At 40.9% G+C, this 27,210-nt stretch overlaps 1 protein-coding gene across 1 annotated transcript in view; it reads left to right on the top strand.

The window, feature by feature from the left end:
- The window catches only part of TSGA13 (testis specific 13), an 81,632-nt gene that overhangs the window by 42,874 nt on the left and 11,548 nt on the right, over window positions 1–27,210 (top strand). Inside the window, exons 2-4 of the mRNA XM_066364237.1 lie at window positions 4,917–5,090; window positions 25,742–25,851; window positions 26,333–26,408. Coding sequence (XP_066220334.1) covers window positions 4,917–5,090; window positions 25,742–25,851; window positions 26,333–26,408 — 360 coding nt within the window. The remainder of the gene's footprint in view (window positions 1–4,916; window positions 5,091–25,741; window positions 25,852–26,332; window positions 26,409–27,210) is intronic.

Here is a 27,210-nt window from a genome sequence, read left to right as displayed (position 1 = left end):
GAGGTTCCCAACACTAGTACTTCACAGCTGCTGGAATGGCTACAATTTTAGAAAATGGGAACTAACAGTCCTGGCAAGGGTGTGGTGAACACTGAAACCCTTGTACATTGCTGGTGGGAATGTAGGGCAGTTCAGGTACTGCGCAAAATAGTTTGGTGTTTTTTTAAAAAGTTAAACATAGAATTACCATATGACCCCACAATTCCACATCTAGTTGTATACCCCCATGATTTAAAAACAGGTCCTCAAGGCCCTGGCTGGTTAGTTCAGTCAGTTAAGAGCGCTGTTCTGAAACAAGGTTACAGGTTCGATCCCTGGTCAGGGCACACATCAGAAGCAACCAAAAAATGCACAACTGAGTGGAACAACAAATGCTTTGCTTCCCCTCCCCTCTCTCTCCCTTCCTCTCTCTGTCTCTCTAAAACTCAATAAAAATTAAGCCTTGCTAGATAGCTCTGTTGGTTGCAGCGTTGTCCTGGAGCATGGATGTTGCCCATTCTATTCTCCTGTCAGGGCACATACAGGAGCAGCTCAATAGTCCCATCTTTCTCTCTCTGCCCCTGCCTAGCTCTCAAAAAATAAAAACAGATGCTCAAACAAGTGCATGTATACACATATTTATAGCAACACTATTCATAATTGCCAAAGGTAGAAACAGCACAAAAGTCCATCATTGAAAGAATGGATAAACAAATTGAGGTATGCCCATACAATGAAATGTTATTCAGCCATAAAAGAATGAAGTAATGATATGTGTGCTACAACAGGGGTGAACCTCCAAACATACTAAGTGAAAGAAGCCAGACATAAGTGGTCACATATGTTATGATTCTATTTATGTGTAATATACAGAACAGAAAAATCCATAGGCCCTGGCCGGTTGGCTCAGCGGTAGAGCGTCGGCCTGGCGTGCGGGGGACCCGGGTTCGATTCCCGGCCAGGGCACATAGGAGAAGCGCCCATTTGCTTCTCCGCCCCCCTCCTCCTTCATCTCTGTCTCTCTCTTCCCCTCCCGCAGCCAAGGCTCTATTGGAGCAAAGATGGCCCGGGCGCTGGGGATGGCTTCTTGGCCTCTGCCCCAGGTGCTAGAGTGGCTCTGGTCGCGGCAGAGCGACGCCCCGGAGGGGCAGAGCCGGGTGGCGTGCCGGGTGGATCCCAGTCGGGTGCATGCGGGAATCTGTCTGTCTCTCCCCATTTCCAGCTTCAGAAAAATACAAAAAAAAAAAAAAAAAAAAAAAAAAAAAAAAATTCATAGAGCCAGGGCTGTTGAGAAGATGGTGAGAAAGTGCTTACTGTGAAAGGGATTTTACGTACTTTCCAGGGATGGAAATACTTGTGAACTAAGTAGAGAGATGCTTATACAACCCTAAGAATGAACCACATGTCGCTGAATTGTTCACTTTAAAATGACTAATAAAAAATTATTGGTGAAGGTACTAAAAACAAGCTTTCTACCCAGGGGAAAAGTTAACAGACAGATAACAGAACGAAAGAAGATTACTTGTACACTTGAACACTGAGGATTAATAGCAGGAATATACAAAAACTATTTGTAAGTTTACAACAAAAAGACATTAATATAATAATACCCGCAAAACAATGGGCAAAAGATATAATACAAACCAGTATTTGTAGAAAAAACCAAAAGTTGTTATAGATATGAAGAAATGCTCATGCTAATTAATAATCAGAGAAATTCAAATTAAAACAATAGCAGGGTATTGATTTACATCTATTAGGAAATAATTAAAAAGTTAAATGATGCCAAGTGTGGTTAGGGAGATATGTCTTAGATCATCTTCCCTTGAGATGTGGAATAATTTACAAGTGAGTTATTAAGGAAGTCATCCCAGCCCTGGCCAGGTGGTTCAATGGGTAGAGCATTGTCCCAGCCCACTGAGGTTGCAGGTTCGATCCCCGGTCAGGGCATGTAAGAGAAGCAATCAATGTGTGCTCAAACAAATGGAGCAACTAAGTGGAACAACGAATTGATGCTTTTCTCTCGCTTTCTCTTTCTCTTTCAAATCAATGAGAAAAAATTTTTTTTAAAAAGGAAGTCATGGCCTGACCTGTGGTGGCGCAGTGGATAAAGCGTCGACCTGGAAATGCTGAGGTTGCTGGTTCGAAACCCTGGGTTTGCCTGGTCAAGGCACATATGGGAGTTGATGCTTCCTGCTCTTCCCCTCGTCTCTCTCTCTCCCTCTCTCTCCTCTCTAAAATGAATAAATAAAAAAAATTAAAAAAAAATAAATAAAAATAAAAAGGAAGTCATCCCAGGATAAAGTGGTAAGGGAGTTGGGGACACAAGACAGATAACCAGAAGAAACCAAACAAAGATGTATTTCAGACAGAGTCCTAGCATCAGCCGCCTCCTGTGGGAGAGTTCTGACAAGGAAATTACACCTCTGCCTGAACCATTTTAAGGTGTCAACACAAGAAACATCCAAACCTGCAGAGAATTTTTATGAGTTTATTTGAGCCAAATTGACAACAATTGCCATGAAGAAAAACCTCAATGGGTTGGGAAAATACTCTGGGGAATGGCAGTTTTGCAGTTTATTTTACACAGTACAATCAAAGGAGGGTGACATGAAATTTATTGGTGCTAAATTAGGGAGGCGGGAGAAAGCAAAGTAGGGAAATCTCTGGGCTTGGATACAGAGGAAAGTGGAGAGACATCAACTTCTTTTACATTCGCAGGTATAGGATAGTTAACAGTTAACATTTACAGCACAAAAAGATGGTATGCAGGGAACAAGGTAACAGTTCAGAATTCTGCAGTCACTGCTTTGGTGAGATGCTGTTCCCTGAGGGGTCTGGAACAGGGGATTACTCTGACATTCCAAAGGTCTGTTATGTATTGTAGATGCAAAAAAACCCAGACATACTCAGTTAAGCAAAAGATAGAATTTATCAAAAGATAAACTGGCCCAAGGCCCTGGCCAGCTAGCTCAGTGGTAGAGTGTCGGCCCAGGGTATGGAAGTCCTGGGTTCAATTACTGGCCAGGGCACACAGGAGGAGCGCCCATTTGCTTCTACACCCTTCCCCTTCTACTTTGTCTCTCTCTTCCCCTCCCGCAGTCAAGGCTCCACTGAAGCAAAGTTAGCCCAGGCGCTGAGGATGGCTCCATGGCCTCCACCTCAGGCGCTAGAATGGCTCTGTTTGCATCAGAGCATCGCCCCCTGGTGGGCATGCCAGGTGGATCCCGGTCGGGCTCATGTGGAAGTCTGTCTCTCTGTCTCCCTGTTTCTCACTTCAGAAAAATACAGGAAAAAAAAAAAGATATTGGCCCAGGACAAGTCTACCTGCCACAACCTGCTGTTAGTTAGGAAGTTTTCATTGTAGATCTCTCTCTGTGGTTACTTTTAAGTCTCTGAGCTTGTCAGGTTAGAATATGGCCTCTTTTTTGTCCACAAGGAAAAAGGAGCTGGATTTAATACTTAATACTGTAGTCCCCCACTGCCTACAAGATGTCCTCTAGGGGCCAAAACCCACAGGCCCTTCCTGTTCTCTGGGCTAAGTGGCTCCAACAGCTTGAGGGCAATTCTCTGAAGGATTTAAGACTGGCCAGAAGCAAATCATACAGAAACTGCTAGATAAATCCACAGATGCAGAAAACGAGGTCTATGAAATGGGCAGAGCAAAATAATACCTGCAACAAGGTGTGAGAGCAGAGGAACCTCCGGGAACTAGGAACTAATGGTGGGAAAGTAGGCCAAGGATGCCAACGTGGAAAGCAAGGTAGCATTTTAAAAATAGATATATTCGACAGATATGTGGATATCCTATGACCCCACATTTTAATTTTTGGAGATACAAAGAAGTTGTAACATGGGTTCATAAGAAGAACAGTTACTTGGACCTATCCACAAAGACACGACTTCCCCTCCTCCAAACCTGAGGGGTCACAAATGTGATCCTCTCACCATCATACAGGCTCCTCCCATTGTCCTTACCTTTCAGCATCATTGCATTTCCTGCGGCCTAAACACCAAGGGACAGACCTGCTTGTTTGCAGCCTGAACCAGCTGAAGGAACTTGTCTGGCTATGAGATCTACTCAAATTTGGCAATTTCCCAAGAGTCATCCGTTGAACTTGTCAAGGCAGCACACTCAAGTGTGTCATTGGTTGCCTCCAGATACTGTGCCTTTTTCTTAGTGTAAGGGAGGTCAGTCCTTTACTTGGGAGGAGATGTCCTCATACACCCCCATGCTGGACCCTTTAGAGGATGTACTGATGTAAAAGCCTGCAGATGTCCCACTTCCTGGCATCCATGTATTTTAACAAGGCTTTTAGGATACTCCGTAGACAAGCATAATTTTTTCTGGGATGGTGAGAGGATTGCAATCCTGGTATCAGTCAGGGTCCAATCAGAAAAGTGGAAACCATGCTTGGCATTTCAAATAAAGGGTATTTGATCAAAGTAATTGGTTACATAATTGTTGGAACACTGAACAAGCATGAGAGAGAGAGAGAGAGAGAGAGAGGGAGAGGGAGAGAGAGAGAGAGAGAGAGAGAGGGAGAGGGAGAGGGAGAGAGAGAGAGAGAGAGAGAGAGAGAGAGAGAGAGAGAGAGAGAGAAGGTTGAGGTAACTCAGAGATGAATAGCTTTAGGAAGAAACTACCATCCCTAGACCTGTGGGAACAAAATGGAAGACGTGATGGCACCAGAACCTAAAGAAGAGGATGCTTCACTGCTAGTGTGTAGACTGCTGAGGGGATGCACATAGCCCAGGACTACTTAAGGGGATATGGCTAAATGCATAAAGGGCTACAGTGGGGTTGGCTGCTACCTGATGGGGCATGGTGAAGTTATTGCTGGGAAATCTTGAAGAAGCTGGGGGCAGTAGCTGGAGGGTGTGCAAACTCAAACTGGAAAGTGAAAGAGCCCCCTCTTTCCTTCTCCTCCTGATAGTGCCTCCAATGGGTAGAACCTAACCAGAGCCAACTAACAAGAGAATCTGGAAAAGTGAAGTTTGCAGAGTCCAATCCCAGCCTCACAGGCAAGTATCTGACGCATTGGCAGCAAGATGATGAAGGTGCATTGCTGGCCCTGCGAGATGAAAGCAAACAGTTTATCCTGGCCAAGGTAGCCCAATATCTGCCTACATTCACCTGGGTACCGCTAAGCTCTACTTTGCAGGGCAGACTCTGGGACATCACCTGTAACATAGAGATATGACGGCATAGGAGGCAAAGTAGATAGAGGTGCAGGAGACTGAGGAAAAAGAAAGTGAGTGGGATGCTCCCTCCATTCCACTGCAATCTTTTGTTTATACATATTTTAGGTGTGTCTAGATAAACGGTGTATGGCTGGATTTTTAAAATCCAATCTGAGATTGTCTCTCCCAAAGGTATTTCATCTATTTATGTTTATTCTGAATATTGATTTATCTGGACTTGTTCAGACTACCTTATTTTGTATTTTCAATTTACTGTGTTTTTGTATTCACTTTTATTCTTTTCCCTTTATTGACTTATATTTCATCAATTTATATTTCCTTCTTTTTACTTGAAGATTATGAATCTATTTTTGGGCATCTCCCACTTTAGTCAACAATCCTTTCCTGAGAAGCAGGTGTTCTGTATAAAAATGCTAAGCAGGAGTATGTCCTATAATTTTAAATGGAAATATTATAATGGGTTATATGTCAACAAAACTCTCCCAATCAGATTCCTAAAACATAACTGAAACACCTATCATTGACAAATCATTATGTTAGGAAGAAAAATGCTTAAAAATTGCTTCCTGATCAGAAGTAATCAATATAATTTTAACAGTTGGCTTGATGCAATAAGTTGGTCTCTCAGCTATGGTATTCACCACATGTAAAATGCATATTTTTTGCTAATACTTGTGCTTTATAAAATGGCTACATATGATTGCAGCATTCTGCTAATTACATTTGGAATAGAAATCAAGTTATTACTACATATGTTTAAAATACATATTTTTTGTTGCATTGGGTTTTGTGGATATGAATATCAATTTTAGATAAACAGTGGATGGAAAACATTTGTGTTGAGAGATATGATTCTATAAAACTGGTATTTAAAAACAAGGAAACATTCACAATGTTAGTAAGCAAGATATTGTGTATGCTAGATCTATATATTCTTCTAGAAATTCCCATTAACTTTTTAACATGCAATTTTGATAAAATTAAAAAAATATATCAGCCTCCTAAGCAGATGGAGTTAAAAAGGAAGACAGTTTACCTCTGAATTCTCCCCTACCATTCTCCCTACTGTTGACCAGGATTTGGGTTCCATCCTGTTATAGGCAGCTATTCATTTTGCTAGAATTTAAAACTTAGAGAAGAGTTGCAAGAATAGTACTTACCCTTAACCCAGACTAAACAATTGATTATATTTTACCCCATTTGCTCTTCCACTGGTTTTCAGAAATTTGAGCATAATATGTATGCCTCAGTGCTGTTTTTTGTTTGTTTGTTTGTTTATTCTACTTTAGGTTTGTTGAGCCTCTTGAATTTGTTGATAATTTTATTTAAAGTTGGAAACTGGGGCCATTGCCTCTCCAAATATCCTCTCCCTGCCTTAACCAGACCCTCTGATTACACACAGGTTACCATTTGATATTGCCCTACTGGTTGCTGAGGCTTTATTCATTTTTCATGGTTATGTTTCTCTTTATGCTTCAGTTTGGATAGTTTCTTTTTTTTATGTCAAATTATTACTGATATTTTCTTCCTTCAATGTCTATTTTTCTATTAAGCCCTTCAGTGAAATTAGATATTGTATTTTTTCTATAAAACATGTTAGACTCACTACATGAGGTCATAGAAAGGCATACAAGAGTTCCCAAATATTAAAACAGCAATGTCACTGAATGTTTGAATCATGTGAGTTGAAGTATCTGACCAAACAGTTTTTTTTTTTTGTTTTTTGTTTTGTATTTTTCTGAAGCTGGAAATGGGGAGAGACAGTCAGACAGACTCCCACATGCGCCCTACTGGGATCCACCCTGCATGCCCACCAGGGGGCGATGCTCTGCCCCTCCGGGGCGTCGCTCTGTTGCGACCAGAGCCACTCTAGCGCCTGGGGCAAAGGCCAAGGAGCCATCCCCAGTGCCCGGGCCATCTTTGCTCCAATGGAGCCTCGGCTGCGGGAGGGGAAGAGAGAGACAGAGAGGAAGGAGAGGGGGAGGGGTGGAGAAGCAGATGGGCGCTTCTCCTATGTGCCCTGGCCGGGAATCGAACCCGGGACTTCTGCACGCCAGGCCGACGCTCTACCACTGAGCCAACTGGCCAGGGCCACAGTTTTTAAATAGAATGATGTATTCCTCTTCCATGTATGAATATTCTGTCCCCTGCCCCCATTTTTGAGGTTTTGTTTAGGTTATTTGACATTTTGATTAGGTTAAGGTTTTAATCTGTATAGTGCATGTTTATAATTTTTTTCTTTTTATGAATGGAGTTATAAAACTTCCTGGGAGAATTTCTAAAGTGTTTATAGACCAACATAAAATCTCTTTGATATCCTGAGGGGTATTTATAGGTCAAGTCAAGCAACTTGTCAGATGGACTGTCATCCCAGAGGACAAAGTCTCAGATAAAGAATGAAGTCTATGTGTGTGGAGGGGCTGCCTAAGGCTATGAGTAAGAAGGAAGAAAAGAGGACTACTCCCTACCTCAACTTCCCACGTATGAGGAACTACTCAAAGATGTCTGGACATATATGAGATACAGAGGATAGGTGTTGGAGAAATTGGCTGGACTCCTTGCAGATCCAATTATATAAAGCTCAAATGTTGATTTTAGTCACAATTTAGAGGTTATTTTTCACATTCTAAATTATGAATTGAACATCCACAATATATGTAATAATATAATAACTCTTCACCTGGTCAGCTTTCCAATTTAGCTACATTGGTTTCCTCAAACCCAAATCAATATATTTTTCTGTTGGCTCATGTTTAATCTGGCCCTAGAACTCAAAATTCCTCTGCATCTGCTTATGGATTCCTGAATTATCCTTTCCCAAAGCTTTTATTCCGAGCAATCGTGGAAGAGAAGTCTCCCGATTATTCATATTAAGGGCTTTCTATCTGTTACCATCAGAGGGTGACTTGCAGTAATTTCCTGAGTCTAGGCTCCCTCTTGGGGTGTAATTCCAAATTGTTCCCTGCTGTCATTCCTTTCCTTTTCCATTAAATCTCTCTGGGACCCAGTCATTTCTGCTGACCTGCTATCATCAAAACATCTCTCCTACCCTTTCCTAGCCTAGTCTCCAGATGTAAAAGCAGTGGTCCAGATATAAAATCAGAAAAACATTCTTCTTTTCTTTCACAGAAGAGTAATTCTGACATTTTAGCTCTTGTATCTTCCCCTGAGTATCAATCTCTCTTCGTTTGTCTGTGATACGCCCCTCGTTTGCCTTCTGTCCTTCCTAAAGCTAACATTCTCGAGTCAGGTTATCTTTTCATTTGAAACACCCAGAAGGTTGGCCCGACCTGCTGATCAGAATCTTTCCGCTGTTTCTGAGCCAGCCTGACTCCCTAAGTAAAGGCATACCAGATGCAGGCTCCCTAGAGTGAATTTTCACTTCGTGAGATGGTATTGCTTCCTTCATCTTATAAGCAGAGACCTCTTTGTTTTTGTGTAGCCATTCCTACACCGCTACAGAATTCACAACTGTGATTGGGTCCTAACTAACGGACATACCAGGGCCAAACTGAGAATGCAGAGCAGAAGGTGGAAAGTAAGGAAATGCCTCAAAGAGGCTGTGGATAAAGTTATACAGTACATCCTTTGATACTGGCTCCTCATTGATTTTTTTTCTTGCACCTGGTATTTCTCCTTTAAGAATAAGATATAAAAGAAAGAAAGTTTGGGATAGCTATCTCACATCACCAACAAGGCCGAGCACTAAGAAATCAAACCGCAAAACCTCACCCAGCCTACAGGGGACTTTTCAGTTGAGTTTTCAGTTATTCATTCAATTAACAAACATTTTCTGAGTGTCTACTGTGTACCAAGCACCACTTTCCCAGGCACTGGGGATATAGTAGTGAACCAGGCGTGAAAACTTGTCATGTACAAACATATATTCTCGTGAAAGAGACAGATAATAAATAAACAAATATATAAACTCAGGTAAATCTAAGGGCTTTGAAGAATAATAAAGTTTAATAAAAAGATAGAATATAACTGGGAGAGAGAACTTATTTGGAGTGGCTCAGAAAGTTCTCTCTCATAAGGTGACATTTGCCCAGAGATATAAATGAAGTGAGGGAGCAAGCCATAGGAATTCTTGGTGAAGAGTGTTCCAGAGAATAGAATTAACAGCAGCTGGAAAGGGCTTCTTGCTGTCCCCTGAATCTTAGCATGTTCAATAAATAGCAAGAAGTTCAAGATGGCAAGAGTCGCTGAAGTGATGGAGAGACTGGCAGGCAATGAAGTTCGGGAGGGGGCAGGTACGACAACACAGAGCCCTGTGTACTATGATAAGGAGTTTGATTTTTATTCTAAATGATATAGGAAGGTATTGACAGGTTCTTTTCTATTTTATTTTATTTGTTGATTTTAGAGAGAGAGGAAAGGAGAGAGAGACAGAAACATCCATCTGTTTCTATATGTGCCCTAACCGGGGATTGAACCGGCAACCTCTGCGTTTCTGGATGACCCACTGAGCTATCCAGCCAGAAAAGTATTGACAGATTATGAGCAGAAAAATTCTGTGATTTTGTTTTCTTACATTAAAATATATTTACAGAAATACATTTGCTTTTTTCTCTCTGTGTGATTTTTTTTCTCTGTCTCTGCACCTAATTAGGTGTTCGTGAGGACATATGAGAGGCAGACTCTGCTTGCAAACTCAGGGACGCGGCATGCAGAGGCTATCATTCATAGACACGGAAGGGACTGAAAAAGATCATTTAGAATTCTTTCTTGTAAAGTGCCTATGATTTCTGAAGGGAAATTGAACTGATAAGAACTGCCAAGGTGCCATCTAATCTCTGCCTGATACATTGCTCCCTCCCTCACACTGCTTCCCTTCCCCCCCCCCTCACCCACAGATATGATTCATCTCAGAAAAAAACACAGTTGTGTTTAGGCAGCCCCCAGTGAAGGGGAGTTCGGTGGGGGCCAGGGGGGTTGGTAAGCAGTCCCATTTGAAATTTATTTGGAAGGTAGGATCAATAGGACTTGATGGTGGACAGGTTGCATGTGTAACTGAGGGAATGAGAGAAATCAAGGATAACTCCAAGGGTTTCTGCCTAAACAACTGAAAAAAGAATGGACTTGAAGAGGAGAGAGAATCAAGAATTATTTTGAACTTGTCAAGTCTGAGATACCTGTTAGACATCCTGAAGCAGATATAGACCACAATTGTATACGTCTCCCAACCCAAATATACTGTAAGTACCCAGAGGACAGGGCCTTCTGTTTTCTTTACATCTGTATCCTTGGGACCTGGAAGAGGCCTGGGCAGGTGTTTAGTAAATATTTGCTGAATAAATGAACAAATACATGAATAAATATGAGCCTGAGACTTTTGGTGTTGGAAGCCCTGGCCTGCAGCCCTTGCTGAGCAGTGTGCCCTTGGCTGGGTTGCTCAGTGGCTAGAGCGTGGTCCTGGCGCACTGAGGTCGCAGATTCAATCCCTGGTCAGGGCACATGTGAGAAACAACCAATGAGTGCACAACTAAATGGAACAACTAAGTACAACAAGTTGATGCTTCTCTCTCTCTCATCAATGGAAAAATTAAAAACAAAACTGTGGCAAAAAAAATATCATTTGTTAATGCCTAAAATACTAAGAGAAAGCAGGGTTTGAGGAGTATCTGCCCTGTGTCAGAACTCAAACCCAAATATCTGAATTGCCACCCACATGGAAGAAAGGAGAACAAAGAGGAGAGAGGGCCAGAGCCTGAGCAGGTGAGTGAGCCGAACCCACTTATGTGATCTTCCCATTTCCAGGGTCTCCCCATAGAACAAAGGAAACCCGAGGAGTGATACAAATTTCCTTCTTGAGGGAAAGTAAAGTGGGAAAGGGAGAAAGTATTAGTAATTCGCCTAAGCCTAGGAATAGTGATGTTTTTTCAGGTTTTTGTTCGTATTGAAATTCAGAAATTGGTTTGGTATGAAAATGTAATGTATAAAAAGATATGCATAGTTTGGTATGATTATGGATCATGCTATGTTGATCTTGCTGACTCTCACATCAGGCAGAGACTGGTGTTATTTAGAAAAAAAAAATGGAATGACCAGGACAATTTAAAAAGTGAGAGAGTGAGGGGAAGCTTCTTGGTTTCTGTCTCACTGAGATGCCAATAAATTCATGCTCACTGCCCAGCGTCTACCTTTTGGGGGCGGACTCAACTGTAGTACTCAATTGTGTCTCGATGGATGATACCATGTTTCCTGCTTCAGGGTAGAATTCTGTACATTGACAAGTCTTTCTTGGAGAGGGGCATCCAAATTGATTACATATTTGAAACATTTGAATGTTTGCCATGATGGGCATCTCCAGTCCCAAGGTTTTCCTGAGACCGCATTCCGTCCCTTGCTGTCCATCTTATATGTTTGAAAACCTCAATTCTTTTCCTTTTTGCTTCCTGATGCATAGTCCTGATACTGCTAAGTTCTGTCCTGAGAGACAGCTTTCATTCCTTCTTGTGAGCTCATGTCCCCATTTTTTTAACAGGCAGATCTACAAACAAATTTCGTGGTCTTGAATTTCCCAGACTTCCAATCTCCTGCTTTTTATATGTTTCTATTTCTGGCTGTCTTTCTTAGCTTCCTGTTTCTGCCGGAGTGCATATTACTTCTGCTACATTCTCCTCTCATAAAGTTCATTAGCTCTGAAAATCAATTCCCATTCATTCATCGCTGAGTAATGCTCGTTCTATTCAGATTTGGTGTTGGCCAACAGCTGAGGTCAATGAATTTATACACTCTGGGCCCCCTGGGCCAGTGGATGGCAGGCAGATTGCTAGGCAAAGCTCCCTTCTCAATCTCCAGTTTCTAGCAAGTGCTCATCTTTGCTTTGCTGCAGACAGAACTTTCTGAAACCCCGATTTCCCGGCTCTCTGGTGTTTGAACCTATACAGAACATTAAAACTACAGCTGCAGCCGGGACACTGAAGGATTTGAGGTACCAAACACCTCCTCCCCTGCAGGTTCTGAAGCAACTAATACAAATGTCCAAGAATCCAATAAGTTCAAAACAGCAGAAAGTTTTTGTTTTTTGTGTTAGAAGTTGGTTTGAAAACTGTGGCAGAGGCCTGAATATACATTTGGCTTCTTAATACATCCCCCTAGTCACTGATAAACCATAGGCCTCCTCCAGACAAAAGAGAACCCTACCTGGATGACTTACCACCTGTTGCTGGCGGGCTGTTTAAGAAAGGAAGAGCTAATGGGGGAGCTGCTTTGCCCAGCACTCTCTGCCCCTGCTTTTTCGTTGACAAAGGAAAAGAGGGTAGGTGCCAATACTGTCAAAATGGTAGAAGTTTCTATTCCACATAGAAGTTCCTATTCCAGAAGTTAGAAGGAAGGAGGAAAATGGTACCCCAAAGATTTCTTCCTGCCTTGTACCCTCACTGATGGCTCTTTGCTGCTGAAGTCACATTTCCCAGAATGCACTGTGCCACCACGAACATTCCATCCTTCCTACTTAGCTGTTACCTGGGGTGTGAGGTCTCCATCTGGACATGGAAAGTTGTGCAGGCAAAGGGATGAGGGGAAACCATTTGTAAGTCTTATCACAGATCAAAATCCAAGGGGTAACAGAAAATGATGGTCAACCTGAGTCTTGGGTGATGTAGTGCCCCATCCTCCATGTCTGAAAAAGAAGACGATGGGTGGAGATGAAGGATGCATTCATATTATTTCCTATCATATGGTCTCTATTCAAGCAAATCTTGGCTCTGCCATGAACTCAAGCTGAGCAGGCTTTTTCATTGTAGCAGAATCTGCCTTAGAGTTGGTTGCACTGGATTGCTTACTAAGCTTTGGTAATTTTGGTGAGTTTTTGAAAAATCTTTTTCTGTACCTTCAAACTTCCTACCTGAGCTGCTTTAAAGTAGATGCTCTCCTCCCATTTTCCATGATGGGTCCCTTCCTGTTATTGCTGTGACTGCTTTCTCCCGATTCTCCTCCACCTTTGGCCACTCCTTTACAGGGTTCTTCGTCCCATCCACTGGTGAGGCTCTTCCTTTGGTTTGCAACCTCTGTGTCTCTATCCTATTCAGCCCACCATTTCAACACATATTCTTTTTATTTTTCTGTTTATTCTTCTTTTCCAAGTGAGAAGAGGGGAGATAGAGAGACAGATTCCTGCATGCACCCTGACCGGGATCCACCCGGCAACCCCTTTCTGGGACTGATGCTCTGCCTATCTGGGGGCATGCTTGTAACCAAGCTATTTTTAGTGCTTTAGGCAGAGGCTCCATGGAGACATCCTCAGCACCCAGGCCAATGTGCTTGAACCAAATGAGCTATGATCGTGGGAGGGGAAGACAGAGAGACAGAGAGGGAGGATGAGGGGAGAAGTAGATGTTGCCTCTCCTGTGTGCCCTTACCAGGAACTGAACCAGGGACATCCACACACCAACCAACACTCTACCACTGAGCCAACCAGCCAGGGCCTCAACACATATTCTTGAGGCTGACTCTCAGTACCTAACCCTAACTCAAACCTCTCTCTTGAGCTCCAGACTCATAGTTCAACCCATTTACTAGACAGTGTTTCCATCTTCCCCTCATACTCAAGTGACCAAAACCAAAATCATTGTTTATTCCCCAAACTTGGTCTATTGCCTTTATTCTCTAATTTGATAAATTGCACCTTCATTTTCTCGGGTAATCAAACTAAAGAAGTGATTGTGTCCATTAGCTCATGGATCCAACTGATTACCAAGTACTATTAATTATGATATCTTTCAAATATCCGTTTTTTTTATCCCTTTTTCCTGCCAACTCCTTGCTTTGGAGCCAATATCAGTTTAAATTATTTAGTTGCAAGCAAGAGAAATGAACTCTGACTAATTTAAACAAACAAACAAAAAATGGGAGGTGAATTTATTTGAACAGATATTCCCTTCGCAACATTGAAGGGAAAACTGAATAATCATGCTTCAGGGTGCACTAGATCTGGGTCAACTCTGGGGACTTCAGCAGGTGAAGCTCAGTCTTTCTGTCTGGGACATAGTGTATGGTAACTCGGCCACAGTCATCTTTTATCTCTGTGTGACTTTATTCAACTTTCAAATCCCTAGTAGAGAGAATCTGGTTGATCATCTTTGAATTGTGTGGTTTTTTAAAAAAGAAATTAATTTACTGATTGATTTTAGAGAGAGAGAGAGAAGGAGAAAGAAAGTGAGAAAGGAACATCAATTTGTTGTTCCCTCCCCTCATGCATTCATCGGTTGATTCTCTGTGCCCTGACCAGAGGTCAAATCTACAACCTTGTGCTATTGGGATGATGCTCTAATCCCCTGAACTACCTGGCCAGGGCTGATTGGCCATTTCTGAATAAGCCTCACCAGGCTAGACAACAGGTATTAGCAGCACAGATTTGTGAGCACTACAGATTCTTTTTTATTATGATTTAGACAGAAAATTTTTATTATTATTATTATTAAATTTAATGCAGTGACATTGATAAATCAGGGTACATATGTTGAAAGAAAACATCTCCAGATAATTTTGACATTTGATTATGCTGTATACCCCTCACCCAAAGTCCAGTTGTCTTCCCTCACCTTCTATCTGGTTTTCTCTGTGCTCCTCCCCTTGCCCCACCCCCTCTCTCTCCTTCCTCGCCCCATCCCCCCCCCACAACTCCCCCAACCCCGTTACCATCACATTCTTGTCCATGTCTCTGAGTCTCATTTTTATGTCCTATCTATGTATGGATTCATATAGTTCTTAGTTTTTTCTGATTTACTTATTTCACTCCGTATAATGTTACCAAGGTCCATCCATGTTATTGTAAATGATCCGATGTCATCATTTCTTATGGCTGAGTAGTATTCCATAGTATATATGTACCAAAGCTTTTTAATCCACTCATCCTCTGACGGATACTTGGGCTGTTTCCACATCTTTGCTATTATGAACAATGCTGCCATAAACATGGGGGTGCATTTCTCCTTTTGGAGCAGGTCTATGATGTTCTTGGGGCATATTCCTAAAAGTGGGATAGCTGGGTCAAAAGGCAGTTCGATTTTCAACTGATTTCAGTCTTGAGGAATCTCGAGACTGTTTTCCACAGCGGCTGCACCAGTCTGCATTCCCATCAGCAGTGCAGGAGGGTTCCCTTTTCTCCACATCCTCGCCAGCACTTATTCTGTGTTGTTTTGTTGATGAGCGCCATTCAGACTGGTGTGAGGTGATATCTCATTATGGTTTTAATTTGCATTTCTCTAATGATTAGTGATGTTGAGCATTTTTTCATATGCCTATTGACCATCTGTATGTCCTCTTTGGAGAAGTGTCTATTCATTTCTTTTGCCCATTTTTTGATTGGATTTTTGTCTTTCTGGGTTGAGATTTAAAAGTTCTTTTTTTTTTTCTTGTATTTTTCTAAAGCCAGAAATGGGGAGGCAGTCAGACAGACTCCCGCATGTGCCCGACCAGGATCCACCTGGCACGCCCACCAGGGGGCGATGCTCTGCCCATCTTGGGGCATCGCTCTGCCGCAATCAGAGCCATTCTAGCACCTGAGGCAGAGGCCACAGAGCCATCCTCAGCACCCGGGAAACTTTGCTCCAATGGAGCCTTGGCTGCAGGAGGGGAACAGAGAGACAGAGAGGAAGGAAAGGGAGAGGGTGGAGAAGCAGATGGGCGCTTCTCCTGTGTGCCCTGGCCGGGAATCGAACCCGGGACTTCTGCACGCCAGGCCGATGCTCTACCACTGAGCCAACTGGTCAGGGCCACAAGTTCTTTATAAATTTTGGTTATTAACCCCTTATCAGACGTACTGTCAAATATGTTCTCACATTTTGCAGTTTGTCTTTTTATTCTGTTCTTATTGTCTTTGGCTGTGCAAAAGCTTTTTAGTTTAATATAGTCCCATTTGTTTATCCTGTCTTTTATTTCCCTTGCCCGTGGAGATAAATCAGCAAATATATTGCTGCGAAAGATGTCGGAGAGCTTACTGCCTATGTTTTCTTCTAAGATGCTTATGGTTTCACGCCTTACATTTAAGTCTTTTATCTATTTTAAGTTTATTTTTGTGAGTGGTGTAAGTTGGTGGTCTGGTTTCATTTTTTTGCAGGTTGCTGTCCAATTTTCCCAACACCATTTGTTGAAGAGGCTGTCTTTACTCCATTGTATGCTCTTACCTCCTTTGTCAAATATCAGTTGTCCATAGAGCTGTGGGTTTATTTCTGGGTTCTCTGTTCTGTTCTATTGATCTATATGCCTGTTCTTATGCCAGTACCAGGCTGTTTTGAGTACAATGGCCTTGTAGTATAGCTTGATATCAGAAAGTGTGATCCTTCCCACTTTATTCTTCTTTTTTAAGATTGCTGAGGCTATTCGTGTTCTCTTTTGGTTCCATATAAATTTTTGGAATATGTGATCTATATCTTTAAAGTATGTCATTGGTATTTTAATTGGTATTGCAATGAATTTATAAATTACTTTGGGTAATATAGGCATTTTAATGATGTTTATTCTTCCTAACCATGAGCATGGTATATGCTTCCACGTTTGTATCTTCCTTGATTTCTTTTATCAATGTTTTATAATTTTCCAAGTACAAGTCTTTAGTCTCCTTGGTTAAATGTACTCCTAGGTACTTAATTTTTTTTGGTTGTAATAGTGAAGGGTGTTGTTTCCTTAATTTCTCTTTCTGACTGTTCATTGTTGGTGTATAAAAATGCCTCTGATTTCTGAGTATTAATTTTATATCCTGCCACCTTGCTGAATTCATTTATCAGGTCCAGTAGGTTTTTGACTGAGACTTTAGGATTTTCTACATACAATATCATATCATCTGCAAGTAATGATAGCTTTACTTCTTCTTTTCCAACTTGAATGCCTTCTATTTCTTCTTCGTGTATGATTGCTGTGGCTAGGACTTCCAGGACTATGTTGAATAAGAGTGGTGAAAGGGGGCACCCCTGCCTTGTTCCTGATCTTAAGGGGATTGCTTTTAATTTTTGCCCATTGAGTATGATGTTGGCTGTGGGTTTGTCATAGATGGCTTTTGTCATGTTGAGGTATGTTCCCTGTATTCCCACTTTGCTGAGAGTTTTGATCATGAACGGGTGCTGGATTTTATCAAATGCCTTTTCTGCAGCTATTGAAATTATCATGTGGTTTTTCTCCTTCATTTTGTTTATGTGATGAATAACATTGATAGATTTGTGAATATTGTACCAGCCTTGCCTCCCCAGAATAAATCCCACTTGATCATGGTGTATGATTTTTTCTATATATTGTTGGATCCAGTTTGCTAATATTTTGTTGAGGATTTTAGCATCTATATTCATCAGGGATATTGGCCTATAATTTTCTTTCTTTGTGCTGTCTTTGCCTGGTTTTGGAATCAGAATTATGCTTTCCTCATAAAAGGAGCTTGGAAGTCTTCCTTCCTCTTGAATTTTTTGAAATAGCTTGAGAAGGATAGGAGTTAGTTCTTCTTTGAATATTTGGTAGAAGCCATCTGGCCCAGGACTTTTCTTTGTTGGGAGTTTTTTGATAACTGTTTTGAACTCATTTGGTGTAATCAGTCTGTTTAGGTTTTCTGATTCTTTCAGATTGATTTTTGGAAGATTGTATGTTTTAAGGAAGTTGCCCATTTCATCTAGATTGTCTAGTTTTTTGGCATACAGTTCTTCATAGTATTTTCTTACAATCCTTTGTATTTCTGTTGTGTCAGTTGTTATTTCTCCCCTCTCATTTCTAATTTTATTTATTTGAGTCCTCTCTCTCTTTTTCTTGGTGAGTCTAGTTAAAGGTTCATCAATCTTGTTTACCTTTTCAAAAAACCAGCTCCTAGTTTCATTGATCCTCTGTATTGTTTCTTTTGCCTCTATGTCATTTATTTCTGCTCTGATCTTTATTATTTCCTTCCTTCTACTACATTTAGGCTTTACTTGCTGTTCTTTTTCTAGTTCTTTTAGATGCAGGGTTAAGTTGTTTAATTGAGCTTTTTCTAGTTTCTTAAACTGTGCCTGTAGTGCTATGAACTTCCTTCTCAGTACTGCTTTTGCTGTGTCCCATAAATTTTGAGTTGTTGTATGCTCATTATCATTCGTTTCTAGAAATTTTTTTATTTCTTCTTTGATCTCATTCTTAATCCATTCGTTATTTAACAACCTGCTATTTAGTTTCCACGTGTTTGAGAATTTTTGAGCTTTTCTGTTGTGGTTGATTTCTAGTTTCATGCCATTGTAATCAGAGAAAGTGCTTGATATGATTTCAATCTTCTTAAATTTGTTGAGACTACTTTTGTGCCCTAACATGTGGTCTATCCTAGAGAATGTACCATGAGCACTTGAAAAGAATGTATATTCTGCTGCTTTAGGGTGAAAGGTTCTGTAGATATCTATTAAATCGAGTTGATCTAGTGTGTCCTTTAAGTCTGCTGTTTCTTTGTTAATTTTCTTTCTTGAGGATCTATCTAGTGATGTTAGTGGGATATTGAAATCCCCTACTATTATAGTGTTGCTGTTGATCTTGCTCATTATTTTCTTCAAAGTCTGCTTTATATATTTAGGTGCTCCAATATTAGGTGTGTAGTTATTTATAATAGTCATATCTTCCTGTTGGATTGCTCCCTTTAATATTATGTACTGGCCTTCTTTATCTCTTACTATATTCTTTGTTTTAAAGTCCATTTTGTCTGATATAAGTATTGCTACCCCAGCTTTTTTTTCATTCCCATTTGCATGAAGTGTTTTTTTCCATACTTTTACCTTCAACCTATGTGCATCTTTTGTTTTAAGGAGTGTCTCTTGTAGACAGCATATGTACGGGTCCTGTTTTCTTATCCATGCAGCTACCCTGTCTTTTGATTGGATCATTTAATCCATTTACATTTAAGGTTATTATTGATATGTAGTTGTTTATTGCCATTTTATTCTTTAAAGCTGTATTCCTCTTTTGCTATATGTTTTCCCACTTTGATCTGTTTACACCATGCCCCTTAACATTTCCTGCAGCATTGGTTTGGTTGTAATGAATTCCTTGAGGGTTTTTTTTTTGTTTTTTTTTTGTCTGGGAAACTTTTTATTTCTCCTTCAATTTTAAATGATAGCCTTGCTGGATGAAGTAGTCTTGGTTGTAGGTTCTTGTTCTGCATTACTTTGAATATTTCTTGCCATTCCCTTCTGGCTTCAAGTGTTTCTGTTGAGAAGTCTGATGTCATCCTTATGGGGGCTCCTTTGTAGGTGTAGCCTTTTTTTCTCTCGCAGCTTTTAATATTTTCTCTTTATCACTTAGCTTTGGTATTTTAATTGATGTGTCTTGGTGTAGGTTTCTTTGGGTTTCTTTTTAGTGGAGTTCTCTGTGCTTCTTGAATTTGTGAGAGTTTCTCCTGCATTAATTTAGGGAAGTTTTCAGCTATGATATGATTGAACAAAGCCTCTATTCCTTGTTCTTTCTCTTCTTCTTCAGGAACCCCTATGATGCGGATGTTATTTCTCTTTATGTTGTCACAGAGCTCTCTAAGAGTTTTCTCAGACTTTTTGAGTCTCTTTTCTTTTTTCTTCTCTGCTTTCATGCCTTCATTCCAGTTGTCCTCCAACTCACTGATTTGATCCTGAGCTCCATCCATTCTGTTTTAATTCCTTCCATTGTATTCTTCATTTCTGATATTGTATTTATCATCTCCCACTGATTCTTTTTTAATATTTCAATATCCTTTTTTATACTTTCTATTTTTTTATTTAGGTGTTCGTGATGACCATCCATTGTTGTTCTAAGTTCCCTAAGCATCATTACAATCATTATTTTAAACTCTGCATCCGGAAGTTTGATTATTTCCATATCACTCAGTTCATTTCCTGAAGGTTTCTCTTGTGGTTTCATTTGGATTGCACTTCTTTGTCTTCTCATTGTGTCTGGGTGTTTGGGTGTTTTGTTTGTAGAGCTGGTTGAGTCTAGGCTTGGTGCTGTCTGCCTCCACTTTTTACTTGTGTTGTTTCTAAGTCTTCTTGAGTTGGCATCAGCCATTATTATTATTTTAATCCACTTTAGGATTTGGGCTGCTTTGAAGTCTTGATTTGTTTGTTTTCTTAACAGGTGATTGTCTTGTTTGCTGATCTCAGCAGGGGGCTTATTTGAAACTGTATCCAGGAATGCGGTGGGTGTGACCTGAGGCTCTGAAATCCTCTTCTGCCAGTTAATCTCTTTGGGGGTGGGTTGCTTTCTCAGCCTCAGTAGGGGGAGGTGTATCTCAGATCTCCATGGAGACCTGAGTTACTGCCCCTCCTTCCCACTTTTTGTTTTCAGCTGTGTCTTGTTGCACTGATTGGAGCTGGAGAGATGTCTGTATCTCTGTGACCTGGAAGTACTTTTGTATTTTGCTTTGTGGAAGGATCAGCCCCTCTCCCAGTTATGGCCACCTCCAGCACTGAATGAGTCAGCTTTTCATGTCATCACCTATATTCCTCTCCCCCTCACCATCCATCTTTCTCTCTCTCTTTCTTTTTGGAAGACAAGCGAGCCCTTTCAACACACTTGTTACCTGGTCACCAGGCAAGTGGCTGTGAGCAGTAGTTACTGGTCTTTTCCTTGGAGTGAGAGCCCAGCCTCACCCCCCCCCCCATTCCTGTAAGCAGGGGAGATTCAGGCACTCCCTACCAGGTTTGTTGTGGCTTCTTCTTTGCTCCCTGGTTTTTGAAAGCTGTTCTTGTAGTCCAGATTTGGTTTGTTTTTTCACTCTGATTGTTCATATATTAAGTTATAATCCAGTTCAGTGGTGTGAACTGAAAGTCTGTGCGTCTGCCTACTCTGCTGCCATCTTCAGGTCTCTGCTATTTCTTTATTTAGGTGTTCGTAATGACCATCCATGTTGTTCTAAGATCCCTAAGCATCCTTACAATCATTATTTTGAACTCCGCATCAGGAAGTTTGGTTATTTCCATATCACTCAGTTCATCTCCTGAAGGTTTCTCTTGTGGTTTCATTTGGATTGCACTTCTTTGTCTTCTCATTGTGTCTGGGTGTTTGGGTGTTTTGTTTGTAGAGCTGGTTGAGTCTAGGCTTGGTGTTGTCTGCCTTCAGTTTCCAATTGTGTTATTTCTAGGTCTTCTTGGGTTGGCATCAGCTATTTTTAATCCACTTTCGGATTTGGGCCACTTTAAAGTCTTGTTTGTTTTCTTAACAGGTGATAGTCTTGTTTACTTATTTCAGCAGGGGGCTTCCTTGAAACTGTATCCAGTAATGTGGTGGGTGTAACCTGAGACTCTGAAGGCCTCTTCTACCAATTAATCTCTCTGGGGGCAGGGTGTTTTCTCAGCTTCAGTAGGGGGAGGTGTATCTCAGATCTCCATGGAGACCTGAGTTACTGCCCCTCCTTCCCACTTCTTGTTTTCAGCTGTGTCTTGTTGTGCTGCTTGGAACTGGAGAGATGTCTGGAGATCTGTGATCCAGAAGCAATTTAGTCTTTTGTTTTGTGGAAGTATCAGTCCCTCCCCCAGCTATGGCCTCCTCCAGCACTGGATGAGACAGCTTTTTAGGTCGTCCTCTGCATTCCTCTTCCCCTCACCATCTGTCCCTCTCTCTCCCCTTTCCACTTGGAAGATAAGCCAGTCCTTTCAACACACCTTGCTCCCTGGTCGTCAGGTAAGTGACTGTGAGCAGTATTTTCTGCTCTTTTCCCTGGAGTGAGAGCCCCTCTGGGCTCTCAGCCTCACCCCTCCCATCCATTTCTGTAAGCAGGGGAGATTCAGGCGCTCTCTACCAGGTTTGTTGTGGCTTCTTCTTTGCTCCTTGGTTTTTGAAAGCTGTTCTTGTAGTCCAGAGTTGGTTTTTCATGCTGATTGTTCCTAAATTGATTTGTATTCCAGTTTGGTGGTGAAAGCTGGGAGTCTGTGTGTCTGCCTACTCCACTGCCATCTTCAGGTCTCCCCCATGAGCGCTACAGAGTCTTAAAATTTCCCAACCCTTTCTCGGTACCGCCATAGCCTCCTCCAAGATCTCTGCACCTTTCCAATCTCTATTTCTTGTAACTTTACAATATATAGTTCACACTGCTATCATTTTTATATTCCTAAAATATATATTTTTTTACTTAATCTTCTTAGTTAAAATTGCTTGATAGTTTTTCATTGCTGTTAGAATAACCCGCAGCTTCTATCAAGAACTTCACTCTAGGATTTGGATCCTGGCTACCTCTCCAGTCTTATCTCTTGCGACCTTTCTGTTAAATCTTATGTTCCAAGCACACTGAATTTATTTGCAATTCCCCTAAACAAGCCATGCTTTGTTTTAGTTTCATGTTTTTGCTTCCTCTTTCTCAAATACCCATTTTCTCTTCTTTTTACCTGCTTAACTCATACTGATCTTTCCAGGCTAAGTCTTAGTTCCACATCTCTCCTAGTCCCTTCTCATTTGGGCTAAGTGTTCTTTCTCTGTGCTCTGATAGCGTCTGAACTTCTCTCTAATATAGGCATTGCAACCTGTTGCACTCAACTCTTTCCTGGCTAAACTGTAAGCTCCTTGACTATGTCCAATTTAAGTTTGGTTCCCATTAACTAGGCTAGGGTTTTACACATCACAAATTTTCAGTAAATATGTTGACATAAACAAATATTGGCTTTGAATTCCTCCTATACAAAACATATTGTATATAGGGGAAAGAAATATGTATAAAATTCACATTTTCTATTTTCAAAGAGCTTACTGCCTAGGAGGCAAAAACAATAGCTACACATAAGAAAAATGTAGGCAGAACTGCAAGATTCTGTATGATTTCATGCACAAAAAACAATGACCGTAGGCTAGAAGTTTGCATTAAATTGATCTGGAACGTCTTCTCTGAAGAGGAAAGACCTGAGTAGTCACATAATGAAAGAAGAAGATTCAAATGGTTAGAAAAGGGTGAGAGAGTGTTTTAAGTACGGGGAGGCTCACCATGTGGGAAGAATACAGTGAAAACATTGGCAAGATAAAGATTGATGAAGATATGGGGAAAAAGTTGCTGTGTGTGTGTGTGTGTGTGTGTGTGTGTGTGTGTGTGTATAGGAAAGTCACAGGTTAGGGGAAAAAAATTTGGAGTAGATTTTGTATGTGCTTTTTATTCTCTGATTCCAACATAGAACAAATCAGCATTCTAGATTGCCTGTCCATCACAAGTCCCCTTTGTTCCCTCCAGAATCAAGAAAAGAATCATTGAAGTATTTTCAAAATGGAAAGTTTCCACGTCAAGGAATTTCCCCTTCCTCCCTGAAGCAGGAAATACTGATGTCATTTAAGGTATTGTATACCAGCTCTTTCCATTCTTATTTTTTATGTCGTTTTTGTGTTTGTGTGATATTTGTTTTCTACCCTGGGTGGCAGACAAGTGGCATAACATGTGTACCTTCCAATTTGATGGCTCCTATTTATTTCAGTATTAACATATACATGAACTGAAAAAACTAAATGTGAGGAAAAGGCAAAAAGCTCATGAGTCTATTTCCCTGGAAGGGAACTTTCAGAGTTCAGCTCAGTTTAATCATAAACTTTAGACAATCATCTTTAAGATTCCTGTCTAGACAGTCATACCAGATAAAACTCTAAACAATCACCTATTGACACTATCAACACTAACAGACATCTTTCCTCCAAATCCATGAACTTTATAGAAGCTTGAACTAATAGACCTTATCAAGGTCCTACTTAATAGTTCAGGTCTCCAAAATCTGATCCCATCCTAAGTCTTTTTTTTTTTTAAGATTTTATTTATTGATTTGAGAGAGAGGGAGCGAGATCATAGTTGCTTCACTTTAGTTGTTCATTGATTGCTTCTCGTATGTGCCTTGATCAGAACCAGCAACCTTAGGGTTTCAGGTCAACGCTCTATCCACTGTGCCACCATAGGCCAGACCCATTGTAAGTCTTAATAGTAACTACTTCAAACAACAACAAAAATAAATAATCTTCCAGTTAGGCTGCTTCACAAACCACCCTGCAAGGCCCAGCTCAATCTCCACATCCTTTGGGAAACATCTTCCTGCCAAGTATCACTAACCTGTCTTTTCTCTAAATGGTAGGTCAACTCTTTGCACCTAATTCTATTTATTAAAATATAACAACTCCCTGTTGTTCCCTACCAATATACACACACGCTTTGCTCAGCTTGTCAGGCCTGATCTATGGACAAACATCGTTGTTTAAGAGGAGATGTCTGGCTCCTCCAGCTTGCTCCCATTACTGACATACGAATTAATTTTACTTCAGGTCTTTATGTAGGTAAACCTCACCAATATCATGGAATTAGAACAACACTTTAAAATCACTTGGTTAACTCTCCCCACTTTTACAGATGAGGAAATTGAGGCCCCAAGAGATTTTCATTCTTGTTTCAGATTTAACAATTACTCCCTCCCCTATGTCCCCATTTACAAGTTAAACTTAAGTTCTTGAGGGCAAGGATCAGCATGTCTTGTGCACTTTCTGCATTCATAACAGGACCTATCAGTCTTCTCTCATTTCCCATACAGGATCAAGAACGGGGATGGATACACAGTGTGTGCTGAGGACACAATGCTTGGATTGAATTGAACCCCTGCAGAACGTGGGCCATTTAGAGGCACTGAGTTTGGCTTCTGGGTGAATAACTGCTTTAGGTTGGCCAACTGAGCAGTGAACAACAATGGGCCGAAGGAGACATGCCAAGTGTGTAGTCTTGTTTGCCCTACTACGTTATAAGTACCATCTTGTATCAACTTATTTTGTAGCCCATAGCACTTTGAACAGTGCCAGTCACTCATTAAAATTGTTTCAATTCACCGACTGTCCTCAGATCAAACACCAGACCTCGGTCTGTGTTTCCTGCAGCAGCTGGAGTAGCTTTGCCAAAGGAGAAGCCCTGAGCTGTCCGAGCAAGCATTTCTCATGCAGCTCTGTGCCTTCAGTTGACCTTGAAGACAATATCTAGAATGCAGTGCTGCCTTTTAGATACCAAAGAATTATTTTGAAAGTGGTACAATAAAAATTAAAATATAGTATTGTTAGATAACTTAAAGTAATAAGACACATCAAAAGGGCACAAACTTTAAGATGTCAAGTGGGGATGAATTTTTTCGGTCTGTCCACAATGTGTCACCTGCTCCCCATGGGACTGTTTTTAAGACCTTTGGTCTGGGATGGAAGTAAGCCATCCTTGAATGGGACCTGATTTTGGATTTTGGATTATTTGTACCATGCTATAGCGAGTGGACCTACCAACTACATAACTTGACTATTTCTACTTCTTTTATTTTGGTCCTTATTCTGCTACCCACATTTGTAGAAAACTGAGGCCTACTTGAGGTCATCTTAGGATCCTACTTAATATGAACTAGCGTAATCCCCCAAATGGAACTATCTGCAAGGAGGAAGCAGGCTTCTCATTTTAGCCCAGTCTCACTGCTTGACCATCTTTCACTCTGTTCAGCAAGTAAATTGTTTAGTAAGACTTAGTCCAGGAACCCAAAATGAACTGCTCACAAAACTTAGGGGATTTTTTTATCACTTCACATTCATTTTGAAATATCCCCTCATTTTTGTGAGTTATATACTTTATTACTAAAAATTGCAACTTCTGCTCCTTGCCCTCTTTCCCACAAAGGGAGTTGATATCTGGCTGGGTGATGGCAAAGCAAGTGAGAGAGCAGAGTATGAGAATATCTGCCATCGATTCTTACTTTTACTACCTCACTGCGAGGAAGAGAAGCTTAGGTGTGGTTAGGAACACAAACCTGGTCATTAAAAATTGGAAATATATTTGTGAAGTTCCACTAACTATATTCCTTCTTCTGGAACCACTGGCTAATCATTGGTGCAGGCAGAGCCGTGTGCACAAGGCAAGGCAGGTAGGCATTTAGAACAGTAGGTTGTTTTCAAGGGTATTATGAGGTCCAGATGCCTAAAAGAAGTTCCTTAAGTGCTCTGCGAAAGCACTTCCTTTCGTGGTCTGAAACTCCTATTTTAGCAGAAATTGACTAAAGTAGCAAGAAGTCCCACTTGCGTACCTCTTCAATCTGAGGTTTTGTTTCCCCTCATGACACAGGCTGGATAATGACTCCTGCTCTTTACTCCCCATACATTTTTCAATTAGTGACCACCTAAGTTGGGCTCTGCTAAGTCAGGCCCCCAAACTTTGTTGAAGGAGATGGAGGACACAGGCCCCTGAGTGACAGGATATTCTGCCCCTTTTCAGGTCCCCGACTGGCATATCAAAGTCTTCTAGAACTCAGTCCGTTGAACCGGAGAAAGGAATCATGGATAGTGATGAGGTAAGGAAGAGAATGAGCAAATGTTCATTTGTGATCTTTCTCTGGGGTTGCGTAGAGTATAGAGTATTTTATAAGCTGTGCTGTACAGACTTTCCATTAGAAAGCAAAGAAGGGCCAAGGTTTACATAGAAGGCAAGGTTAATTGATCCAATCTCCTAGAGGGCAATGGAGACATAGAGACAAGAAGAGACAGGGACACAACAGCAAAAAATCAGGACGCAAAACCCAGGGACCAGAAGCCTTTTTTAAGGGTGTGAGTGAATATTAAATCCTGACTTAATCTAGAATGCATGACCACCTCTTGCAGCAAAAGCTTGGTTTATTATATTTAAGTGAATTTTCCAGGCCAACTTTTATTTTATCAGTCAGAGATACTGCTCTTCAACACGACAAAACTAAAACATATTCCAATTTGGACACTCTTGTGGGTTTTGTCAACTGCTGGAGACTAATTTGGAACAGAAATGCACTACCTCAGAAAAATTCAGGGGTAAAAACATTTTGCCCAGAGACCTTCTCCACTATAATTCATTAAAACAAACAAACAAACAAAATCCCCCAACCTAGAAAAGTCTTTACATTTTCCCCCCAAAATAAATTTTTCCCAGGCTTCTATATGATTCTAAATATGTCTTTTATATGTCATATCTGTGAAGTAGGTTTTTCACAATATGTTTTTGTTTAAGAAAAAGGGACTTCAGTTTTCCAAAAGATAATAAAAATTAAATTATCACATCCTTGGATCGTCCCATATTTCATCCCGCCCTCCTAAAGAAATGTGCAGAGTGACTGCTAGCCCTCC

The sequence above is a fragment of the Saccopteryx leptura genome, chromosome 2, assembly GCF_036850995.1.
Source record: "Saccopteryx leptura isolate mSacLep1 chromosome 2, mSacLep1_pri_phased_curated, whole genome shotgun sequence".
NCBI lineage: Eukaryota > Metazoa > Chordata > Mammalia > Chiroptera > Emballonuridae > Saccopteryx > Saccopteryx leptura.
The sequence above is the reverse complement of the archived record's forward strand: the minus strand, read 5'-3'. Positions and strand labels throughout refer to the sequence as shown.